Source organism: Scleropages formosus, chromosome 1 (assembly GCF_900964775.1).
Source record: "Scleropages formosus chromosome 1, fSclFor1.1, whole genome shotgun sequence".
NCBI lineage: Eukaryota > Metazoa > Chordata > Actinopteri > Osteoglossiformes > Osteoglossidae > Scleropages > Scleropages formosus.
Window position 1 is genome coordinate 34,181,254 of NC_041806.1, and position 21,929 is coordinate 34,203,182.

The 21,929-nt window shown below is 43.9% G+C and overlaps 2 protein-coding genes across 3 annotated transcripts; one reads left to right on the plus strand and one right to left on the minus strand.

The window, feature by feature from the left end:
- The first annotated feature begins 229 nt into the window (after positions 1-229).
- Positions 230-10,596, plus strand: lin9 (lin-9 DREAM MuvB core complex component). Of its 2 annotated transcripts, XM_018735094.2 has the most exons (15): positions 230-293; positions 2,082-2,114; positions 2,847-2,938; positions 3,293-3,397; positions 3,577-3,707; positions 3,855-3,980; positions 4,343-4,500; positions 5,016-5,149; positions 5,278-5,403; positions 5,806-5,907; positions 6,020-6,100; positions 6,269-6,394; positions 6,646-6,828; positions 8,208-8,305; positions 8,462-10,596. In XM_018735094.2, the coding sequence occupies exons 1-15, from the start codon at positions 263-265 to the stop codon at positions 8,565-8,567; spliced, it is 1,632 nt and encodes a 543-aa protein (XP_018590610.1). In that variant the 5' UTR covers positions 230-262; the 3' UTR covers positions 8,568-10,596. The 2 variants fall into 2 exon arrangements, 1 of the variants encoding a protein (XP_018590610.1); XR_001965261.1 differs by lacking the exon at positions 8,462-10,596 and having other exon boundaries at positions 237-293; positions 6,646-7,442; positions 8,208-8,228.
- Positions 10,597-10,833: 237 nt separating this feature from the next.
- Positions 10,834-12,896, minus strand: mixl1 (Mix paired-like homeobox). The gene is made up of 3 exons (XM_029256928.1): positions 12,673-12,896; positions 12,360-12,535; positions 10,834-12,059 (listed from the first exon to the last, which is right to left on the minus strand). Exons 1-3 carry the CDS (start codon positions 12,719-12,721, stop codon positions 11,352-11,354), a joined length of 933 nt encoding a protein of 310 aa, XP_029112761.1. The 5' UTR covers positions 12,722-12,896; the 3' UTR covers positions 10,834-11,351.
- Positions 12,897-21,929: the final 9,033 nt, after the last annotated feature.

Here is a 21,929-nt window from a genome sequence, read left to right on the forward strand (position 1 = left end):
ACCTCATTTGGGTGGTCCTTATATTTTGCTTCCCTCCTTCGCTGGAGCATTTCAATAAATGTATATGTTTATAACTGACACTAGCAAGGTGGGGAGGGGGAAATGCAGACATAGTACTTTCGGTCTGAACGTATTTAAAAGATTTAGAGGAAGAGCTAGATGGTTGAATCCGCGCAAGTTCGAACGTCCCTCGCTGAAGTGGGCTCCTTCCCACAATGCACCACGGCAGCCTGTCTTTGAAAAGCGGCGCGGCGGATTCAAGATGGCGGAGCTGGAACAGCTTCTTGATGAGAGTGAGTAACAACAAAATCGAGGGGAGGTGTTTTTAACGGTGTCCCAGTAAGAAGACATTACAAGCCCCCCTCTTAGCCACACTAGACTCATCACACTCTTCAGCTGGCTTTGCTCTACGACTATTACAATATGCGTACGCAGCAAATATTCCTGATTTGAGTCATCATCAGCTCAGCTGTCGTACCCGCTGGCTGTTGTGAGCTGCTAGCAGCTTGTAGCTATTGCTAAAAATACAGGTGGTGGGTAGTCCCCTAACGGGTCGTTTTTAGTCCGTTGCATTACTAGATTTAAATTTGTTGTCCAAAATCATCATGTGGCAGGGTTTTGCCCGAACTGGGAAACTATTCAGAAACAGGGCAGGGGTGGTTAGAAACTAAGCTCTTATCCTTTTTCCTCTGCTCTGACTGTCTGTTTAAATTTGACAGCATTGATTGATTTCCACACAGTGGAAAGTCACAGTGTTTTTTGTAGTTACTAGTATCTGCATAAACTAACTTGTAAAGCTTCAGCAAAAAGAACTTTTGAACTGATTGACATTTCGGCAGCTTGGAAGTGGAACAGTTTTGTCAGTTTTACGTTGAGTCTTCCTAGTTTTTCCGCGACTGCTGCAGTGCAGTAGCTCGTATTTTGACTGAGAGACACAGTGTTACCGTGTTTGAACTTTAGTTTAACAACAAAAAAACAAAGGAGTCTTCAAAAATTCCATGAGTATAAAAGAAAAAAAATATTAGGAAAAAAATTTTTTGGAGAACTTTTACTTTTTACTTTTTTAAACTGGTGGAGTTTATGAGGATGAACTGTCCGACTTTTACACCACTGCAGTCAACATCTTCTTGTTTATAATTTCATTGCTGTTTTAACTCTTACAGACACACTTCTTCTCTTTCTTACACTTGTGCTTAGATACATACATAGATAAAAAACTGTATTGATTTCAAAGGGTGTGACAGCAGACATTCAACAAACTAATGATGGAAGACTCCGGAATAACAGGGATGAGTAAATACCACCTTGAGACAGGTGTATGCAAATTTAAAAAAAAGGTATTTTCTAGGTGTTTCATTATTTACATTTCTAGAACATTAGCTGGTTTCTTTTGTATTCTGAATATATAGTCTCCGAATTGTGTATGTTGTCTGTGTTTACTTTCGGGGGACAGCTGTTAGCATAGCGGATAGATCTACTGCCTCTGGACCTACAGGTTTGAATCCCACCTCCAGCTGTAGTACCCTTGAGCAAAGTACTTTCCCTAAATTGCTCCAGTAAAATTGTCCAGATGTATAAATGGGTAAATAGTTGAAAGTAGCTTAACATGATTGTAAATCGTTCTGGAGAAAAGTATCTGCTAAATGAATAAATGTAAATGTAACTCTAAAGGAATGTGTTTTAATTTCTCAGGAAAAAAAAAAGAAATTGCTAATGGCTTATCGAAGTGGTTAAGTGTGACATCACGCTTTGTAGTAAATATTTTCCATGAACAGCTTTCAGGACTCTTAGGCATGTTCCTTTTTTTGTTTGTTTTTTTTTTTTTGGTCTGGGGGTGTCCTGATATAATAGAAATAAGTATTAACAGTGTTATTATTTTACCAGATTTAAGAATTTTAATCAACTATTAAATATCAGTTTTTGTGTGCTAGTGTAAAAAAAACTTTCATCTTTTAATGTATTGAACCTACTTCAGATTATTTTATATTATTGTAGTACGTTTTAAATCTACATATTTTAAAGGAAGCGAGTTGTGTAAAACTATGCTTTTGACATTGTTGACATTTTATTCTGTTCTTTAGGCTCTTCAGCTAAGGCTCTTGTGAGTCTCAAAGGTAATGAAGATTATACATTCATGCCATAAATGTGTCAAAGTTAATAGTTTTAGCACTTTGGCTTTATTAAACAATTAATGTATCTATGTTGTGAAGATGCAATGTTTTGTAATACTTGACAGTCTAAGGTACATGATTTTATAGGACTACACCCTTCGTTCATGTAATGGGGTACCATATGAAAATGCATAGTTTTTTCATAAAATAACCGTATTATTCAGTAGAATTGCATTTTACCCACTGTTACTGGCATGATAGATATTTTATCCACTGCCTGCTGCCTTCACTCTGCAAGGCACTTGGATGTTTTGCTTTTTTCATAATAAATCCAACTACTGTATAACTACTATACTGTATACTTCTAATAACATGGACAGTCTAAACCAGCCACGACAATGGTTATGCTAAATCTAACTCAACTAAAATAGATTCAGTACTATCTTTTACAACAAAACTTTAGAAACATGTAACAAATTTTAATGACATAAACAACTTTTAGAACATGAATACCCTTACTGTATGGAAAATGAAGCCTTAATATTCACGGTCATGTAGTGTGACGTATTACACGGCTCTTCTCAGCCATGTGAACTAGCAAGACAAAAGTTTCCTCATCAGGAAACATCATAATTTACAGATTGCAGAAGTTTATAGGTCTAAATACAACAGTCACTAATATTTTTTTTGAAATACTTCAGATATTTCTGTAATGTGTTAAAATCTCTGCTCCAGAAGGAAGTTTGGGAAATACTTGGAATGAAAAACACAGTGTACCAAAATCACAGAATACAAAGGGGAGAAATGCCTTTTCTTCCTTGGAAACGGTGAGGCTGTTGTCACCTGTCTTATCTTAAATTTTTCTCTTTATCTAAGCATATTAATTTCCAATGTATTACAGATACTCAATTTATGAGTATGGTGAACTAATTTTGTCACTTTAAAATGATAACTTTTTAAGTTCTGAGTAGTTTCTGTCATTCATAATCAGAATTCTTTTTTTGCCATTGCATTTCTTAAATAACGGGTATCCCTAAATATATGCATGGCTTTGATGGAGTGTTTTAATCTTCATGCTACAGGTTGTATGTCACTGATGTAAAGGTTGTAAGTTTTTTTTAGCTTTAAAGATGGCTTTCATTGATTCTCTAACCTGTAAATGTTGCTGCCGTGGTTTACAGCCAACGAGAAGCTCCAAGAAGAGCCGTCTGTTCTGTGAAGAGGATGACAGGCAGCTCTGTTCCAGGTCTCCTAGAAGAAGCCAGAGAGTGACAACTGTGCCCCAGGTGAGATCTTTACATTCTCCAAACTTCTTTGCAGCATGATGCCATGTTTTTTAACCTTTAGAACATAAGAGGTACAGTAAGTTTTTAATGTGAATGAAAACTAATTGCACAAACATTTTGTTTAATCTTTTATGCCTTTAAACATTACCAATTCCTGCTCTCTGACTGTTTCTAAGCAGAAATTTGCAAGTGTTCCAACACCAGACAAGAAAGCTTCACAGAAGATTGGATTGCGCTTGCGAAATCTCCTGAAACTACCCAAAGCACACAAGTGGTGTATTTATGAGTGGTTTTATTCAAATATTGACAGGTAAACATGCCATTATATATAAACCGACATAAACGCATGTCTATAAGTATTTCTCTTTTAGAGTAAAGTTCTGGCCTCGTAACAAAGTGCAGTTCAACTTTTCTTTTTTTTTTTTTTTTTTTTTTTTGTCGTTCCCCCCCCCCACAGGCCATTATTTGAAGGAGATAACGACTTCTGTCTCTGTCTGAAGGAATCTTTTCCAAACTTAAAAACCAGAAAGCTAACCCGGGTAGAATGGGCAACAATAAGGAGACTAATGGGAAAGCCTCGACGGTGCAGTATAGACATTATTTATATGTAATTTATATAATATAACTGTATACAATGTATTGACACTGTATTTTCTTAACTATAGATTGTTTTGCTGACCAAATGGTTGTTACTTTAGGAAGGTGTGCTAAGTGTCTTATTGGGACTTATTGAGATATTTGGACTTTTGCCTTTTTTCATGAAATGTATGATGTTTTTTCCAGAAGTAAGTAACTAACTCCTGTGTTAAGATAAATCATGGTCCCATTGTCCCACTTGAAGATCCTCACCATTCTTGTCTTCAAGCCATAACCCCATGAACTATGATATTACAAATGATTTTGCCCCCCCTTTACTAAACATACGTATGTTTCAATTTGCACTAGATGTTCGTCAGCATTCTTTGCAGAGGAGCGATCAGCACTGAAACAGAAAAGGCAGAAGATGAGGTTGCTGCAGCAGAGGAAGCTCACTGATGTGTCAAACTGCAAGGATCTGCCAGATGAAATTCCCCTGCCTTTAGTCATTGGAACAAAAGTTACTGGTAAATGGACTTGTCTCTATGGTAATGAAATGGAAGTACTTGCTGAAAGGCTTCTGCTTCACCAGCTGCAGGCCCAACTGTCATCTGTGATTTATTGTTTGTTTCTGTATTATAGTCTTAAAGAATTTGTTTACACGTATCTTTCATCTTGTTTGTTATTAAAAGCTCAGAGAAATATTGATGGAATTTTAAAATTATAGTAATTTCCTTTACATAATGAAGATTTTCGATCAAATAACTGTATATTTATGATATTTATATAAATTAGTCATACCCTTATGGTCTGAATAATTTCGTAATAGATTAATCACATATAGAAGAAACTGAACCTCATCACAAATACTTCATATGAGTAAGTACTATATTTTTAATTTTCAGTGTGAGCATTATTCCCAGTGTATATTTAAAATAAGAACTACTATAGCACAATTAAAATATTCTTTATGTAATATTTTATCTGAATTACACCACAGTGAAGTGTCCACAATGATATCTGTTGAATTTCTGTGCTCTAGCTCGCCTTAGAGGAGTCCACGACGGCTTGTTCACAGGGCAGATTGATGCAGTAGACACGAGTGCAGCCACCTACAGAGTGACTTTTGACAGAAATGGCTTAGGAACTCACACTGTTCCTGACTATGAAGTCCTGGTGAGCTTTCACATTTTTGAGTTTTTTTTTTCTTTTTTTTTTTCTTTTCTTTTCAGCACTTGACAGTGGAGCTCAATTTCTATTTGCTGTTTTAAAATTAAACAAAATGGATTTTTTTTCCCCGACAGAGTAATGAACCCCATGAAACGATGCCAATCTCGGCTTTCGCACAGAAACAGCGGCCATCCCGGTTCCAGGGTTTCATAACCCCACCACGTGTGCCTTATCCCCCTTCAAGCCAGCTAACCATGATGGTATTGATGATTGCATTCCTTAATCTGAGCACTTTCAACAGCTCAGTACATCCTTTCATTACTCTGGAAATTGCATATTTAAAAGATGCTATAGCTCTCCTTTTTCTGTAAATATTTTTTAAAGTTCTAAATTTGTTTATGGTATGAAATTTAAAGTAATATGCGATCATGTAAGAACTGGAAATAAAAAGCATTAACTTAACAGGTGCTGGATCCTCTGGGGATGACAGAAATAAAGTATTCATAGGACAGCATTTGCACTTGTGACAGTTATCTGCAGAGGATGCAGCACTTGTTATTTTTCTTGAAATTTGTCATGTTTAAAGTGATATGCCTAGTCATTCTTAGCTAACCTAGTATTCCATGCTGAAATATGTGTTTTGTGTCCTGTTGTTTTGACAGGATAGTGATCCACTGTTGGGTCAGTCACCATGGAAGAGTAAACTGTTGGGTACAGAAGCTGATACACTGGGTGGCTTCCCTATCAAGTTCCTTGTGCAAGTCGTATGTATTTCTGTTTGCTTTCCCAAGTTCTTGCTGAGATCCTGTTTTATTTCTGCATCTGAGAGTTCTACAACAGCACTAAGTTAATCTGTGAACACTCTTTCCCCTTTAGACCAGATTATCAAAAATTTTAATGATTAAGAAGGAGCATATTAAACAACTGAAGGAAATGAACACAGAGGCTGAAAAGCTGGTGAGATATTTTTTGTGCTAATTCTTATTTTAACATTACTTTTGTCAATGTTGTCATTTTTGGGGTGTGTGGGGGGTTTTTTTTTTTTTTTTTGGCAGGGTGATTTTTGGGTTTTTGATGTGTTTTTATTCAGTTTTATAACACACATATCTTTTTGGCTTTCAACAGAAATCTTACTCAATGCCTATAGGGTTTGAGTTCCAGAAGAGGTATGCCACGATTGTGCTTGACCTGGAGCAACTCAATAAGGATCTGAACAAAGTCCTACATGAAGTGCAACAGTATTGTTACGAGGTGAGATATTTCCATCTCATTCGCTGGACTCCTGCCTCCCAAGGTGAAACAAAGGATTTGGGTGTTTAGATAGATGGTAATAAAATGGTTATAGATATAGTGGATAAAGTGTATTTTTTTTAAAAACCTTAGTAAATTCCATCTTACCTTCTGTTGTTGAAATTGAACAAATATTATTCTAATGACTGTTATTTATGCTTTAGGAGAACACAAGTTTGCACTGCATAGGGTTTTGTCTGTATCCTCTACAGCTAGCCCCAGAGCAGGGAATGCAACCAGCTGACAGGCCCACAGACTTGCGGCGGCGCTGTGAAGATGAGGCACAGGAGATTGTTCGAAAGGCCAACACACTCCGTGGTGGTCAGCGCTGTATCCGCAGCGAGAACCTAACTGACCTCATCTCAGGCCTTACTGCATTGCTGCTGCAGATAAAGGCAAGGCTCAGTGTCAGCCCTGCGTTTAGTACACATTCACCAGTTTACATATATGCAGTGTCATCAGCACTAATGAACTGTAAGGACTTGATGCTAGCAGTGATGATCCCTTCCCAGAAGTGCATTTGAAAAGTGTGGCAATGTTTTCATGATCCACAAACCATCTGTATCGAGTGGGTTGGTGGCATAGACTGAAAGCGTTATCAGGTTATCTTAGTGAGCGTACATGACCTTGACCAGGAGCAATTTAGAATGTGTTATGAGTTATGGAGGTAATGTACTAGAGGTATCTGAAGGTGTGCTGGGAAAAGCTAAAGCCTTGAGCTGATTTTTACTCCCAGGCTCTTAACAAAGGAAACCTATAAAGTGAGTGAATTTTTCAGTTTAAGGAAAGCTGCAATGCAAGAGGATAAATGTATGGCTTTAGGGGGGAAAGAGAAGAGCTAGATATCATCAGCATAACAATGATAGGAGAACCCACGAGAAGCACTGAAGGAATCAAGCCATGTAGGTGGAAAAGAAAAAGGGTTCCAGCACCAAGCCCTGTGGAACGCCAACTGAGAGAAGTTGAGAAGACAGATAGCCATGCTAAACCACCTGGTAGGAACTGTCCAGTAGGTAAAACTCAATCTCAGTTCTAATCCTTTGATTCTGAGCTGTAATTGAGAGAAAAGTAGTATCTGTTGATTGATGGCATCAAATTCTGCAAAGAGGTTGAGTAGAATAAGGACTGAGGAAAGGGTGGTAACTGTGTCTTATTGGAGTGCATACATCAGTGCAAGGAGGGCAGTCTAAGTGGATTCCCCAGACTTCAGTTGAAACTGATAGATGCGAAAGAGATTATTCAGAGCAAGGCATATAGATTTTTGAGAGACAAGGGAGAAGACAGACTGGCCTGTAATTCTGAAATGAATTTGAATTCATAGAAGGTTCAGCAGTGGTCAGACTGAATTAGCTTTGTCTGTACAGAATGAAATTAAAATCATAAGTGGTGAGGATGGAGGAGGTGAGAGGAGGGAAAAAGTCCCTGGGATTGTGGCTGCTGACTATAGTTGATCATGGAAGAAAGAAGGTTTTGGCCTTTCCAACTTGGTATCATGTTTCAAGGAAGAGTTATAAATGGATAATTTTCTGTGGCCAACATTTGTAACAAAAGGTGTAAAATGCAAAAACCATTATTGTTAAATATAAATAAAAGGAAATTAAGATTACATAATTTACTTAAATCGTGTACTTGTACTAATTTTCTCATAACACAAAGTTGTCCAAGATACAAGCGCCTGGTTAAATAGCAGTTAATCATTGCAAATGTGTTTGCGAATAACAGAGATGTCCATTCCATTTTCTTATTTTTGTTCTCAACTTTTTCTTTTTTGTAGTGTTTGGCAGAGGGAACTGACTTGAATTCATTTGAATTCAAGTCATTAACAGATTCTTTAAATGACATTAAGAACTCAATAGACAATTCCAACCTAAGGTAAGAATCTACTTTTTACATATATATTCTGGTTTTCCCTACTAGACATTTATTTCCTTCTACTTAGAGAATGCATTACAAAACAGTTTTGGTGTTGTGGAACATTTGCAGTAATTTTACTCAACCGTTTTATTTTTGTGGTATTTTCCCCCACAGCTGTTTCCAGAACAACGTAGAGATTCATGTAGCGCATATTCAGAGTGGTCTGAGTCAAATGGGAAATCTCCATGCTTTTGCTGCCAACAACACAAATCGAGTGTGAAATTTCTGTTCCATGCAGTATTGTACAGTAGAATTTCTATAAAATTTCTCAGTCATTTAAAAATTATCCAAGTACTTTAATTGATCATTAGAGCAGTCATATATGGGGTCTGTCACATCAGATGTCTCTCTTGGCTGAATTTTTTTGTAATATTAAGGTGTCCTAGTATTGGGGTTTTTGTGGAATGTCTGGTGCCTTTTTGAATTGGTCAAAGTTTTTTTTTATTATTTTTATTTTCTCAAGAAGAAATAAATTTGTGTCATTGATGAGTATAGATGGCAAAATTCAGGCTTGTCACATCGCTATGAGTTTTTTGGTTGTAACATATTTATTTCATATTCAGTACATTGTACAATAAAATATATTTTAAAAATGCATTGATAACATTTTTATATTAAAGAGCTGAATTTAGACTGAAGTATATTTATAAGAGCACAGGTGTAATTGGCTAATGCCTTAGACCTGTAGTTGCCCCACACTTCCTGGCACACAACAAGGCATTTGGGCTTTTGCATGAGCCGTTCCCATGTTGCATATTGTCAGATGTTGTCACCACATTTTGCCTAAATAGATTGTATAATGTTGTATATTATTGGGGCTTTCACATTGAATTCGAAAGACTTAATGTTTCATTTTCAGCAAAACAATCATTGGATCAGTTAAGTTTATTTACTTCAATAGGGTTATTGCTTCATTGATGAAGTTTGAAGTGTTCTTCTTTCTAGGAAGAGGATTGGCAAATATTGCTGTAAATATTTTATCCACTTGTTCTTGCCTATATCAGTACAATTAACAAAATATCCCATTTGTACCTTTTCCCAACAAAAAAGATTTTTTTGGAACTTCTGCTGTCTGAAACCTAAAATTGATAGAACTGTACACTGCAAATATGGTGGGGAATTTTTAAAGTGTTTCTTTATGTATTTGTGCCAAAATTGTCCAGTGTAGTTTCTTTACAGCATTCTTTTGTAATATGTATTTGTTCATAATTGAAATATTTGTAGGGTGTCATGGAACTGGATAATATCAATGAAATTTCATTGGAAACTGAGCTGTATTTGAGTGTATGCTATAACCCATTAATAGTGTTTATATCCTTCTGAGACCTGTCGTAAAAGGTTCTTGGAAGTATTTCTATTAAGTTATGCAAACCAGACCCAAAACCATGTATCAGTTAAAACCACAGAATGTCCTTTAACAAGGTGCATTAGGACTTGCCACTGTAGCATGTACAGTTTTGAAGGTACACTTAAAAATATAGTACAAGTCAAAGGTCTGGACACGCCAACTCAAAGAAGGGTTTTTTTTTTTTTTTTTTTTTTTTTTTTAAACTATTTTCCCACATTTTAGAATGAGTGAAGATATTAAAACTATGAAATAATATATAATTATGCAGTAACTAAAAACAAACCAAAACTATCTGATATTTTGGATTCCTTTGCCTTGATGGCAGCTTTGCAAACTCTTGGCATTCTGTCAAGCAGCTTCCTGAGGCAGACACCTGCGATGCTTTTCCAACAGTCTAGAAGGAATTCCCATATATGATGAGCACTTGTTGGTTGTTTTTTCTTCTCTCTGTGGTTCATTTCATACAAAACCATCACTGTTGGGCGTAGACTGGGTGACATTTTTAAACTATACATTTCCGCTAAAGTTCTGAATGAAAATTACGGGAGGCATTACAGTTTTTATTTATTTTTTTAAGAAATTCACAGATGGGCATCAGCTCCAATATTTATATTTGTCTTAGAAACCATTTTAAGCATTTAACTACAAGCATTTAGATCAAAATGTCATTAAGATTGTATGTTTTTCACAATCAGGTGTGTCCAGACTTTTGACTGGTACTGTTTATGTCCTCTATAGGGGCAAGTATGAACGGATCTTAGGAGGATATTCACTTTTTATATTCCTGTTTAAATTAGAATTGTAATTTGTCAGTGGTAATTTTCATATGGTAGAAAATATATTAAAGATTTTTTTTATTTTTAAGCAAGTAGGATTTATTATGAAGTGTTTGACTCTGCCCTTTAGGTGGCTTTGACACTTACCGAAGAATAAAAAGTATATTTTTAAAAGCGCTGTGTATGTGTGTAACCACTAATATTAATAACCGCTTGTCCAAATGAGGCTCACGGCGGTCCGGAGCCTATCCAGGATGCACCCGGGTTGTATAGCCAGTATTTCCTAACGCAGAGATGTGCTTTTAACCTTAAACAAAAAGACACTCAAAAAAAGTAAGATTTTCCTTTTATTATTATTGGAAAGTAGTATTATCTGAAAAGACAAATCTGTTAACAAAACGTACCGTGGAGATAAAACACAATATAGTTGTCTGTCATTTATTTTAATTTCAGGGTGAAACTGAACAAGAAGCTGAACCACAGTTAGTAGTTTTAAACACGTAAAAACTGCAAACGATCCGAGTTTGAAGCTTCCATCATACATTGATTGTCCTGCATTTCTACTCTATGATTAAAACGGTTTTCAAAAAACTTTGCTGTAAATATTTACTACTTGACAAGTGTTACATCGACACCGCAAAGTACATCGCTCCTAGTAAAAACATGTACACGTCTAAAAAAGTGACCTGTTTCTCTCAAAGCTTCATTTTGATGTTTAAACGGTTGTTTTTATTAGCAATACTACTTTTATCAAAAGTTTGCACACTGTGAAAACCAAATTTATGCGAATAATGAATATAATGTCTGCAGAACATTAAAGAAGGAATATTTTAATAAGCATTTACATACTCTATAATTATATATCTCTCGACGAGGTTGGTTAAATGAAGCGGCCAAATGCAGACGTGACTGCGGGCCGCCAGTCGGAGCCGCGCCACGGCGCCTCCGCCTCCGCCTCCGTCTCGAGCCCGGACCGCGCGCTCTCGGCGACGGGAGGGAAGCGCGCGAAGATGCCGCGTGTCTTCAGCGGCTCACCGGGGCTCATGTGCGCGGGCGAAGACCGGCTGAAGGCGGCCGGCGAAGGCATCGCAGGAATTAGAACCTTCATTTCGGGTCCGATCGTCTTGTTCGGAGGAAAGTTGTCGAAGCCGAGCAAGACGTTTTCTACTAGCTCTTCCTCCACGTTGCCCTGCTGCGACTTTGCACAGTAGCCTTCATCCCTGCGGTGGTGCGGTTCGCCCCCACTTCGCTCCATCATGGAGCCGCTGGAATGGAGCTGCGGACACTCCGGACCGAGGTCCCCCGTCGCCGTGCCCAGGCCGCGTCCAACACCGTAGCGCCCGAAATTGTGCGATTGTGGCCCCGAGCCAACGATGTCCTTCGTGGCGTTTTGGGGGTGGGCTTGGGGTCTGCGGTCGCTCCCCAGAGCCAATCCGCCCATGTTCCGCTTTTCAGCGCGGCTCCCGGTTCGAGGCGGCGCGAGGCGGGCGCTGGGCCCACCGGGGCCGCCGGCTGCGCTGTGGGGCCTCACCGCCGCCCGAGTCCTCGTCTGGCGCCGACACTTGGCGCGTCTGTTCTGGAACCAAACCTGGGAAGGGAACCAACCCGCGGTGGGTCACAGAAGCGCAGGCAACGAGACGATTTGCGATTTTCCACAAATGAAACTTTACTCCATCTAGTTCACACTTCAGTGAGCTTCTGCTGGAGCGATTGGCAATGGGGGCACAGCAGAAGTAGCCTGCTTGGGACAGGAATTGGACCCAGTCCACTACTTGTTACGGTCCTTCCCCAATAAACCCCTGGGGTCCTGAGCGTCCCCTACGTGCGACTGTACCATGGAAACACAGTAGTCTGTGCAGGGCTGGTGTGCGCTAAGTACATGGGCTACCTGGATCCTGGGCTCCGGCAGACCCGTGCACGCCTCCAGCCGTTCGCGGAGGTACACATCTGGATAGCGCGTGTTGGAGAACACCTCCTCCAGCAGCTGGATCTGCTGCTCCGTGAATTTGGTCCTCTTTCTGCGATGGAACTTGAGAGCCATCCTGTCCGTAGTGCCGGGCACTGCTGAGGGACAGGACAGGACAGGACAGGAGGAGAGAAAGAAAAAAACATCTGTATCATCCGTTATCGTAGCTGTGCTGTACACGCGGTTACATGACACCTAAACTCACACACTGACACAGCACGGTCCGCTCACCAACCTGGCCGAGTCCTGCCCGCGGCTCCTCGGGACTTTTTGTGGTAAATCATGATCTTGAGCTCGTCTTTATATGTATTGATCGCGGTTGGTCCAAAGGTGTGACTGTGAGTGACAGCACACTCACAATAGAAGGTGTCGTGGGTGCGCCGTCCAAGTCCTCATCTTGACATCCGCGAGATGCGCCCCGGCGGCCCTAACGCAGCCAATACACACGCGCGCCCTCGGTCCCAAAGGGAACATCAAAGGCAGGATGTTGTGACCGAGCGGTGCGCGCGACGACTCATCGGGCAAAGGACGCGCATGTAGCGCCTCTATTTACATAACAAACACACAACGAATGCAAGCTGGAACCGCTGGGACAAGACCCGGCAGAAGAAGGGAACGAGCGTGTCAGAAACAACAGTTTGTGCGGCCACTTTGCGGCCCAAGTGCGGCGCGTTTATCATTATGAATTAGTTATGACAATAGGACGCGCTGATCTGAGCGACCGCTGTCGAGGACTGAGTTTGGGGGATCAGGTCCCACCCGAATCACTCTTTTTTTTCCAATGAGAAAAGCGAAGACACTCAGACGTAGTAAATAAGTGCCCGGACACGTGTGCCAATTAAACTTATAGAATTTGAAAATGTGCCCCCCCCCTCATTTTTTTATTATTAAAACGTTTATAATGATCTAATCCGAATGCTGTATCTGCGCTATTAAGAAATTATAGTGTTTCATGTAAGATAGATAGGCTTAACGATCCAAACTGCGTAAAAAATAATTTAGATGTCGTTAACCTGTTCATTTGGACAAACCACTGTCTTGGATCCCCCTAAAATAACAAAAACCTTAAAACAGCGACGGATGTAAATATCTATCTACACACACATGATTGTCCGAAACCGCTTGTCCCAACGGGGTCGCGCGGCGAGCCGGAGCCTAACCCGGGAGCGCGGGGCGCAGGGCTCGGGGCGACGGGACACACCCAGGACGGGACGTCAGTGGGTCTCAGAGCACCCCAAGCGGGACTCGAACCCCAGCGCCACTAGAGAGACGGACCGGTCGAAGCCGCTGCACCACCGTCCCCGTCCCCCCCGCTCTATCTATCTATCTATCTATCTATCTATCTATCTATCTATCCATCCATCCATCCATCCATCCATCCATCCATCCACAGAGATAGTGTGGTGTTGCTCGCAGTTCCTTTGCCGTTATTTGTTTAACGGCTATTTTTCTGTATTGCTTTGCAATTCAATGTTCTTTCCACTAATGTGGACGGGGGCGGTCAAAGTGAGTGTTTTTCACACATAGCGGAGACGCCACTAATACACAAAACGCGGTTCAAAGCTCAGGTACCACCATTAAGTTTAGCGGAGTGTCTAACGACGTGCAGCCCACTGATCACGTATATTCGTACTATACTTACCATAAATACTATATATAAATAAAACAGAATATTTTTTTTTGTTTAGACTTTTAAGATTCAGTGTGTCCCTTACTATATGATGTTAGTTTATTATATATAAAATATATTTTTATATATACAGTATATATATATATATATATATATATATATATATATATATATATATATAATATGCATACTTACATACATACATACATACATACATACATATAAACACATACATAGTCCAAAACTGCTTGTCCCAAGAGGGGGGTGTGGTGGCGCAGTGGGTTGGACTGCAGTCCTGCTCTCCGGTTGGTCTGGGGTTCGAGTCCCGCCTGGGGTGCCTTGTGACGGACTGGCGTCCCGTCCTGGGTGTGTCCCCTCCCCCTCTGGCCTTACGCCCTGTGTTGCCGGGTAGGCTCCGGTTCCCCGTGACCCTGTATGGGACAAGCGGTTCTGAAAGTGTGTGTGTGTGTGTGTGTGTGCTTGTCCCAAGCAGGGTTGCAGCAAGCCAGAGCCTAACCCAGCAACACAGGGTGCAAGGCAGGAGAAGAAGGGGACACACCCAGGGATGGATGCCAGTCCATTGCAAGACAGCCCAAGCACGACTAGAACCCCAGACAAACCAGAGAACAGGCACAGGCCAAACACACTGTAATATATAATATATATATATATATATAAAAGCAGTTCACAGCAATAACTGAGGCCCAAAAGCTTTGGACAACCCTGTATTAAAGCCTTCACTGGAGAAGGGAAACATCACTGGTTTCACCCGGCCAGTTTACTCACTAACAAAACACGTGTAATTATGCTATACACTCACTGTAGTTGATCCTTATTCATGGCAAAAGCATCCTGACTCATATTTACTTTTCCTGACATGTTTTACAGTTGTTTTCCAAATATCTCCAAAAAAGGGTAGAAAAAAGCAACAATAATAAAAAGCTAAAATTCTCCTCATAGGCTAGAATTCCTTATAAGATAAATAAGTTTGAGCTCTGAGATTGTGAGCTACTGTCATCCTGTACCTGTTGCAGCATATTGGGTGTACTGTACTACTGTTCAGTTTATCAGGCTTATAAATGCACTTGTTTATAAATGACATTTTTTCTTCAGTAATGCTCCACTTTAAGGTAAATGGGAAAATAGACAGGAAGAGAATCGTGACAAAAAGAGGAGGAGACCACCCCCAGGTCATTTCACAGTTACATAAGCCAGCTGAGTGGACTGCCCTGTATCATCCTGTACCCTCCAGCAGCTTTTGTTTTTTACAACATCTAGATCTCTGCATGGCTATGAGAATATCCATTTGTTTCCAGATATTTCAACTTGGTCTTTTTTTCTTATTGTGCTAATAAAAGAGATAATCAATTTAGACTGAGTTTAAAACTGATATACAAAGGGTTCTGAAGGCAGTAAATGAAAAAGAATTTAAAACCAAGCTAGGTAAATGAATGATAGTTTACTCTTTTAAAATCAGACAAAGTTTTAGACCAGGAAAACTGAAGTGATGTTTCACGATGTCATGATGTCCCCCCAGCGTGGATGCATCGGACCCAAGTGCGGAGTACAGGAAGTGAAGTCAAGGGGCGATCCAGTAGGCATGGTCAGGGAAACGGGCAAAATGGTCACCGATCTGTGAACAGAATCCGAAGGACAAATCCGAGAGTCGTTGGTCAGGAAACTGGCGAGAAGTTGTGGCAAACCAGGAAGTCATAAACGAGGAGCAGGACAAGGAGCAGGTACTGGGAATCTGGGAGGTCAGGAGAACTAAGGCGAGCAGGAGTAGCGCAAGCAAGCAGCGAGGCTGAACAAGGTTCCGCAACCTCCTGCAATCCAGGCTGTCCTTTTATGTGCCTGGACCCTGTTCAGCTGCAGGTGTTGCTCGTTACCAAAGTGGAGGGCGTGACAGGACCCCCCCTCCACGAGCGGCCCTTGCTGCTCTGCGACAGCCTGGTGGGCGCCCTCAGGGCTGCGGCGCGGGACAATCAGGGTGGTTTCGGTGGAACTCCGCGATCAGCTCAAGGTCCAGGACATCCCGAGCGACCGCCCAGCACTTTTCCTCCGGGCCATAGCCTTCCCAGTCGACCAAGTACTGCAGGACGCCACCCCGCCAACGGGAGTCCAGGAGGGCCCGCACTCTGTATGCGGGGCCTCCCTCGTCCGGCAAGGGCAACGGAGGTGGTGAGTCCAGAGGCGGCTGATGTAAGGAAGTGGCACAGGGTTGAAGGAAGTACACGTGGAACCTCAGGTGGATCCTCAGGTGCGGAGGCAGCTGGAGGCGATATGAGACCGGAGTAATATGGCGGAGGACCTTGTATGACCCAATGTACCGGGAGCTTAGCTTCTTAGAGAAGTAGGCCCCCTGGAGACCCCTTGTGGACAGCCAGACCCTCTTCTCGGGCACAAAGGAGAGTGGACGCCTACGGCGATCAGCCTGTCATTTTGTCAGAGTCTGACTGTGTTGGAGGTGTCGCTGTATGGTCTGCCAGACGGCTGCACTGTTCTGATACCAGGGATCCACCGCTGGTACGTCACTGGAGGCCGGGTGCCATGGAAATAAGGGGAGCTGGTAGCCTAGAACGCACTGAAAGGGAGAGCAGCCAATGGATCCATGTGGCCGGGTGTTATGTGCATATTCGGCCCAGGGCAAATACCTTACCCACTGCCATGGCTGCTCCATGCAGTAGCTACGCAGGAACCGGCTGATATCTTGCTAGAGCCTCTCCACCTGTCCATTCGCCTGTGGATGGTACCCCGAAGTCAAGCTGACGGACACTCTAAGCTTCTGCCAGAAGGCCTTCCACAGACATGAGGTGAATTGAGGTCCCTGGTCTGACACTATGTCCTCCAGCAGGCCAAAAAGTCAAAACACATGGAGAAACAAGAGCTCAGCGGTTTCAAGTGCAGTCGGGAGCTTGGGTAGGGGCACCAGACGGCAGGCTTAGGAGAAATGATCCACGACGGTCATTATAACAGTCTTACCGTCAGAGGAAGGAATGTCCACCAGGAAATCTAGGGTGATATGGGACCAAGAGAGATTGAGTACCTGTAAGGGCTCCAGGAGGCCTGCTGGCTTCAGGGTAGAGGGCTTCACCTGTGCACACACCCTACAGGCCCGGACGTAGTCCCGTGTGTCCTCAATCAGCGATGGCCACCAGAATCGCTTCTGAAGGAAGGCTTGGGTCTTAGTATACCCTGGGTGGCCGGAGGCGGGATGATCATGGGCCCACTGCAAGATCGTGGCCTGCAGTCCGGGGGGACTGTACTGTTTACCTGCAGGTTTGCCTGGTGGTTCAGGTTCAGTGGCCTGGGCACGGGTGAGGTCCTGGCAGAAATCCCACTGTACGAGAGCCACGAAGCAAGTCTGGAGCAGAATGTATGCTGGATCTCGCTCGAGGGATTTCCATTCATACATGCGGGAGAGGGCATCTGCCTTGGTGTTCTTGTTTCCTGGATGATAGGTGACCATGAGATTAAATTGGGTAAAAAAGAGGGCCCACCTAGCTTGTCGGGAGTTAAGGCGTCTCGCCGTCTGCAGATATACCAGGTTCTTATGATCTGTGAGGATGACAAAAGGGTGCTTGGCCCTGTCTAGCCAGTGCCTCCACTCCTCCAAGGCCAGTTTTACGGCGAGTAGTTCTCAATTCCCGATGTCGTAGTTCCTCTCAGCCTGTAACAACTTCCTAGAGAAAAAGGCACAGGGGTACAATTTAGGTGGGTCCCCCTGGTGCTGGGACAAGACGGCCCCCACCACTGTTTCGGAGGCATCTACCTCCACCACAAGCGGGGCCTTGGGATCTAGGTGGCGGAGGATGGGTGCGGTTGTGAACCTTTCCTTGAGGTCATCGGAGGCACGTTATGCCTCTTCTGTCCAAGGCAATCGGGCTTTCTAGAAAGAGGTTAGGGTCATCAAAGGAGCGGCGAGAGTACTGAAAACCCAAATAAACCGATGGTAAAAGTTCGCAAAGCCCAGGAATCGTTGGAGAGCCTTGACCGTGGTGGGTTGCGGCCATTGGAGAATCGCCTTTACCTTGTTTGGGTCCATAGCCAGTTCCTCCCTGCTTAGGATGAAGCCCAAGAATGAAATCTGCCTCTGATGGAACTAGCAGTTCTCCCATTTAACGAAGAGACAGTTCTGCAACAACCTCCATAAGACCCGTTGGACTATGGCCACGTGCTCTTCCAGCGATGAGGAGTAGATAAGAATGTCATCCAGGTAGACTAGGACGCCTTGATTGATGAGGTCCCCAAGGACATGGTTAACAAAAGCCTGCAGAACACTGGGTGCGTTAGTGAGACCAAAAGGCATGACAAGATATTCATAGTGGCTAAGGGAGGTACTAAAGGCGGTCTTCCACTCATCACCCTCACGGATCCTTATCAGATTGTACGCACTTCGCAGGTCCAGTTTGGTGTACTATTGAGCGCGGTTAACTTGTTCTAATGCAGCGGTGATGAGTGGTAAGGGATGCGGGTACTTGATCGTGATGCGGTTCAGGCCCCAGTAATCTATGCAGGGGCAGAGGCCCCCGTCCTTCTTCTCCACAAAGAAGAACCCTGCGGCCGTGGGTGAAGTGCATGGGCGGATGATACCTGCTGCGAGGGCCTCCGTGATGTACTGTCGCATGGCCTGTTGCTCAGGTAGGGAGAGTGGATAGATTCGACCCCGGGGGGGGGTGTAGCTCTTGTGAGGAGGTCGATGGAGCAATCCCATGGCCGATGTGGTGGTAGAACAGCTGCCTGTTCCTTACCGAATACTTCGGCCAGGTCTTGATATTCGGGGGGTATTTCCACCTGCGGAGGAAACTCAGCACCCTCCACGGTCGTGGCCCGGCAGGGGAGCTGCAAATACAACCCCCTGCAACATGGTCCCCACGAGAGCAGTTCCCCAGTGCTCCACCTAAAAACCAGGTCATGTTTCGACAACCGTGGAAAACCAAGGATCACAGGTGTCTCAGGAGCGGTGATCAAGTAGAATTGAGCCTCTTCTCTATGACATGCCCCTACCCCGAGCTGAAGGGGTATTGTCTGTGTGTCCATGAACCCCCATCCCAAGGGTTGCCCATCTAGGGCACTTACCCGGAGGCATGTAGCACACCGGACAGTGGGTGCCTGGTGCGTCTTCGTGAAAGTGGCATCTATGAAACTCCCTGCTGCCCCGGAGTCCACCATGGCCTGAATTGCCAGAGTGTGTTTGCCCCAGGAAAGAACCATGGGCACATTGAGGCGGTTGCATCGGAGCATCCCACTCACCTGGGGCTCGGGACGTATGGGGCAGTGAACACCAAAATGACCTGGGATTCCACAATATAAACATAGGCGATCGCGGAACCAGCGTTGGTGCTCGGCTGGGGTTAGACAACCCTGCCTGAGGGGCAGGGATTCGGTTCCTTGTAAGGGTTTTACTTGCAGTTTACGGGCTGGGCCCGTGGCAGGCTCCCCTTTGTGGGTGAGGTTGTCAAGGGCAATGGCGGTCTCGATGAACTGGTCAAGCGTCCACCTCTTGCCCCAGAGCGAGAGCTCTCTTCTGAGCCAGGGGTGCAGTCCATGCCGAAAGCAGGCCAGCCGGGCGTTAGTGTCCCATCCTCTATGCTCAGCCAGGATCAGGAACTCAAGCGTGTACTCAGCCGCAGAGCGTTCGCCTTGTTCCAGGTTAAAAAGGTGTTCAGTGGCGGCCTGGTGCGCATGGGTAAGTCCAAACATGGCCTGGAACTGGTCCTTGAAGTCCTCATAGGTGTGCTGAGAACAGCGCCCCCAAATGGCAGTGGCCCACTCTAGCGCCCGTCCAGTCAAGAGGTACACCAGGTGGGCGGCGTGAGCTTTCCCGGTGCGTCTAGCGCGCTTACCAGTTCGTTGTAGGAGGAGATGAGTTTGTACATCGTTTGTTCCATCCCTCTCAGGCGCACTTTGCGGGCGTCCACTACCGCCAGTAGACGGTTCAGCTCCACTGGGTCCGTGGTGTGGGCGGAACCTTCCGTCATGATGTCCCCCTGGCGCGGATGCGTCGGACCCAAGTGCGGAGCACAGGAAGTGAAGTCAAAGGGCGATCCAGTAGACATGGTCAGGGAAACGGGCAAAATGGTCGCCGATCTGTGAACAGAATCCGAAGGGCAAATCTGAGAGTCGTTAGTCAGGAAACAGGCGAGAAGTCATGGCAAACCAGGAAGTCGTAAACAAGGAGCAGAATGAGGAGCAGGACGAGGAGCAGGTACTGGGAATCTGGGAGGTCAGGAGAACTAAGGCAAGCAGGGGCAGTGCAAGCGAGCAGCGAGGCTGATTAAGGTTCTGCAACCTCCTGCAGTCCGAGCTGTCCTTTTATGTGCCTAGACCCTGTTCAGCTGCAGGTGTTGCTCGTTACCAAGGTGGAGGGCGTAACACACGATCAAACCCTTGGTACAATTCAGTTTTTGCAGAATAGGTGTAGCAGGAATTGTGTTTAGCATCTGCTAAATGATTAAATGTAAATGTAAAATAACTTTTAAGAAGCTCTCACACCCTTAGCAGTAAGGAGGAGCACAAAATTGAAATTTGGTCCTTATAATTAATATGAAGAAATGTGTTGTAAGTGAAAATGTGGATACTACTGAATGCGTTTTATGGCTGCTTCGAGTTCAAGAACAAAGACCCCCCGCTGCGCATCCCCACAGTACATGATAACGCCGGTCTCACCGTCTCTGTGGCACAGGTGAAAAAAACTTTTAGCCGAGTCAACATCCACAAAGCTGCTGGTCTGGACGGAATTTCAGGGCGAGTTTTAAAAACCTGCAGTGAGCAACTGGCTACTGTCTTCACAGACATATTTAACACCTCCTTAAAAAGCTCAGCTGTACCCACTTGTTTCAAAAACACCACCATCATCCCCGTTCCTAAGAAGGACAAAGTGAGCTGCCTTAATGACTATCGCCCAGTGGCACTGACCCCCATTGCAATGAAATGCTTTGAGAGGCTGGTGCTGGGACACATTAAGGACACCATCCCAGACACTCTGGACCCACTGCAGTTTGCCTACCGCCACAACAGATCCACTTAAGACGCGATATCACACACTTCACACCATTCTGTCTCACCTGGATAATAAAAACTGCTATGCAAGGCTATTGTTTGTAGACTATAGCTCAGCATTTAACACTGTCATCTCAACCTAAGCTGATCCAGAAACTACTAGGGCTGGGACTGAATGCCGCATTGTGCAATTGGATCCTGGATTTCTTCACCAACAGACCCCAGCGTGTGCGGATTGGCAGTAATACCTCCTCCCCACTGATGGTCAACACTGGCACTCCACGGGGAAGCGTCTTGAGCCAAGTGCTTTACTCCCTGTTCACACATGTGACCCACCATTGTGGGTCTGATCACCAACAACGATGAGATGGCCTACAGAGAGGAGGTGAGGCTCCTGGCAGAGTGGTGCCAGGACAACAACCTGTCTCTCAATGTCAGTAAAGCTAAGGAGTTGGTGATTGACTTCAGGAAACAGGATCTGGTTCAGGCACCCATCTACACAGGAGGGGACATTGTAGAGAGGGTCAACAGCTTCAAATTCTTTGGGGTCACCCTCACTGCCAAACTCACATGGACTGAGCACACAGCATCAACCATCAAAAAGGCCCATCAACGCCTCCACTTCCTCAGGCGTCTGAAGAAAGCCAGGATGTCCACTACAGTCCTCACCACTTTCTACAGGTGTGCTGTGGAGTCTGTCCTCACCGGGTGTATTACATCCTGGGGTGGCAGCTGCTCTATACAGGACAAGAAAGCCCAACAGAGGGTGATCAAAACGGCTCAGGAGGTCATCAGCACACAGCTACCAGCAGTACAGGACACCTACACCACACGCTGCCTCAGAAAGATGATGCGCATCA

Coding starts and splice junctions, on each gene's coding strand:
- mixl1 (XM_029256928.1), bottom strand. CDS start 12,721: ATGATTTACCACAAAAAGTCCCGAGGAGCCGCGGGCAGGACTCGGCCA. Junction 12,536..12,672: donor CGCGGGCAGGACTCGGCCAG/GTTGGTGAGCGG, acceptor CCTGTCCCTCAG/CAGTGCCCGGCACTACGGAC. Junction 12,060..12,359: donor TGCCGGAGCCCAGGATCCAG/GTAGCCCATGTA, acceptor TTCCCTTCCCAG/GTTTGGTTCCAGAACAGACG.
- lin9 (XM_018735094.2), top strand. CDS start 263: ATGGCGGAGCTGGAACAGCTTCTTGATGAGA. Junction 5,150..5,277: donor TTCCTGACTATGAAGTCCTG/GTGAGCTTTCAC, acceptor TTTCCCCGACAG/AGTAATGAACCCCATGAAAC. Junction 8,306..8,461: donor ATAGACAATTCCAACCTAAG/GTAAGAATCTAC, acceptor TTTCCCCCACAG/CTGTTTCCAGAACAACGTAG.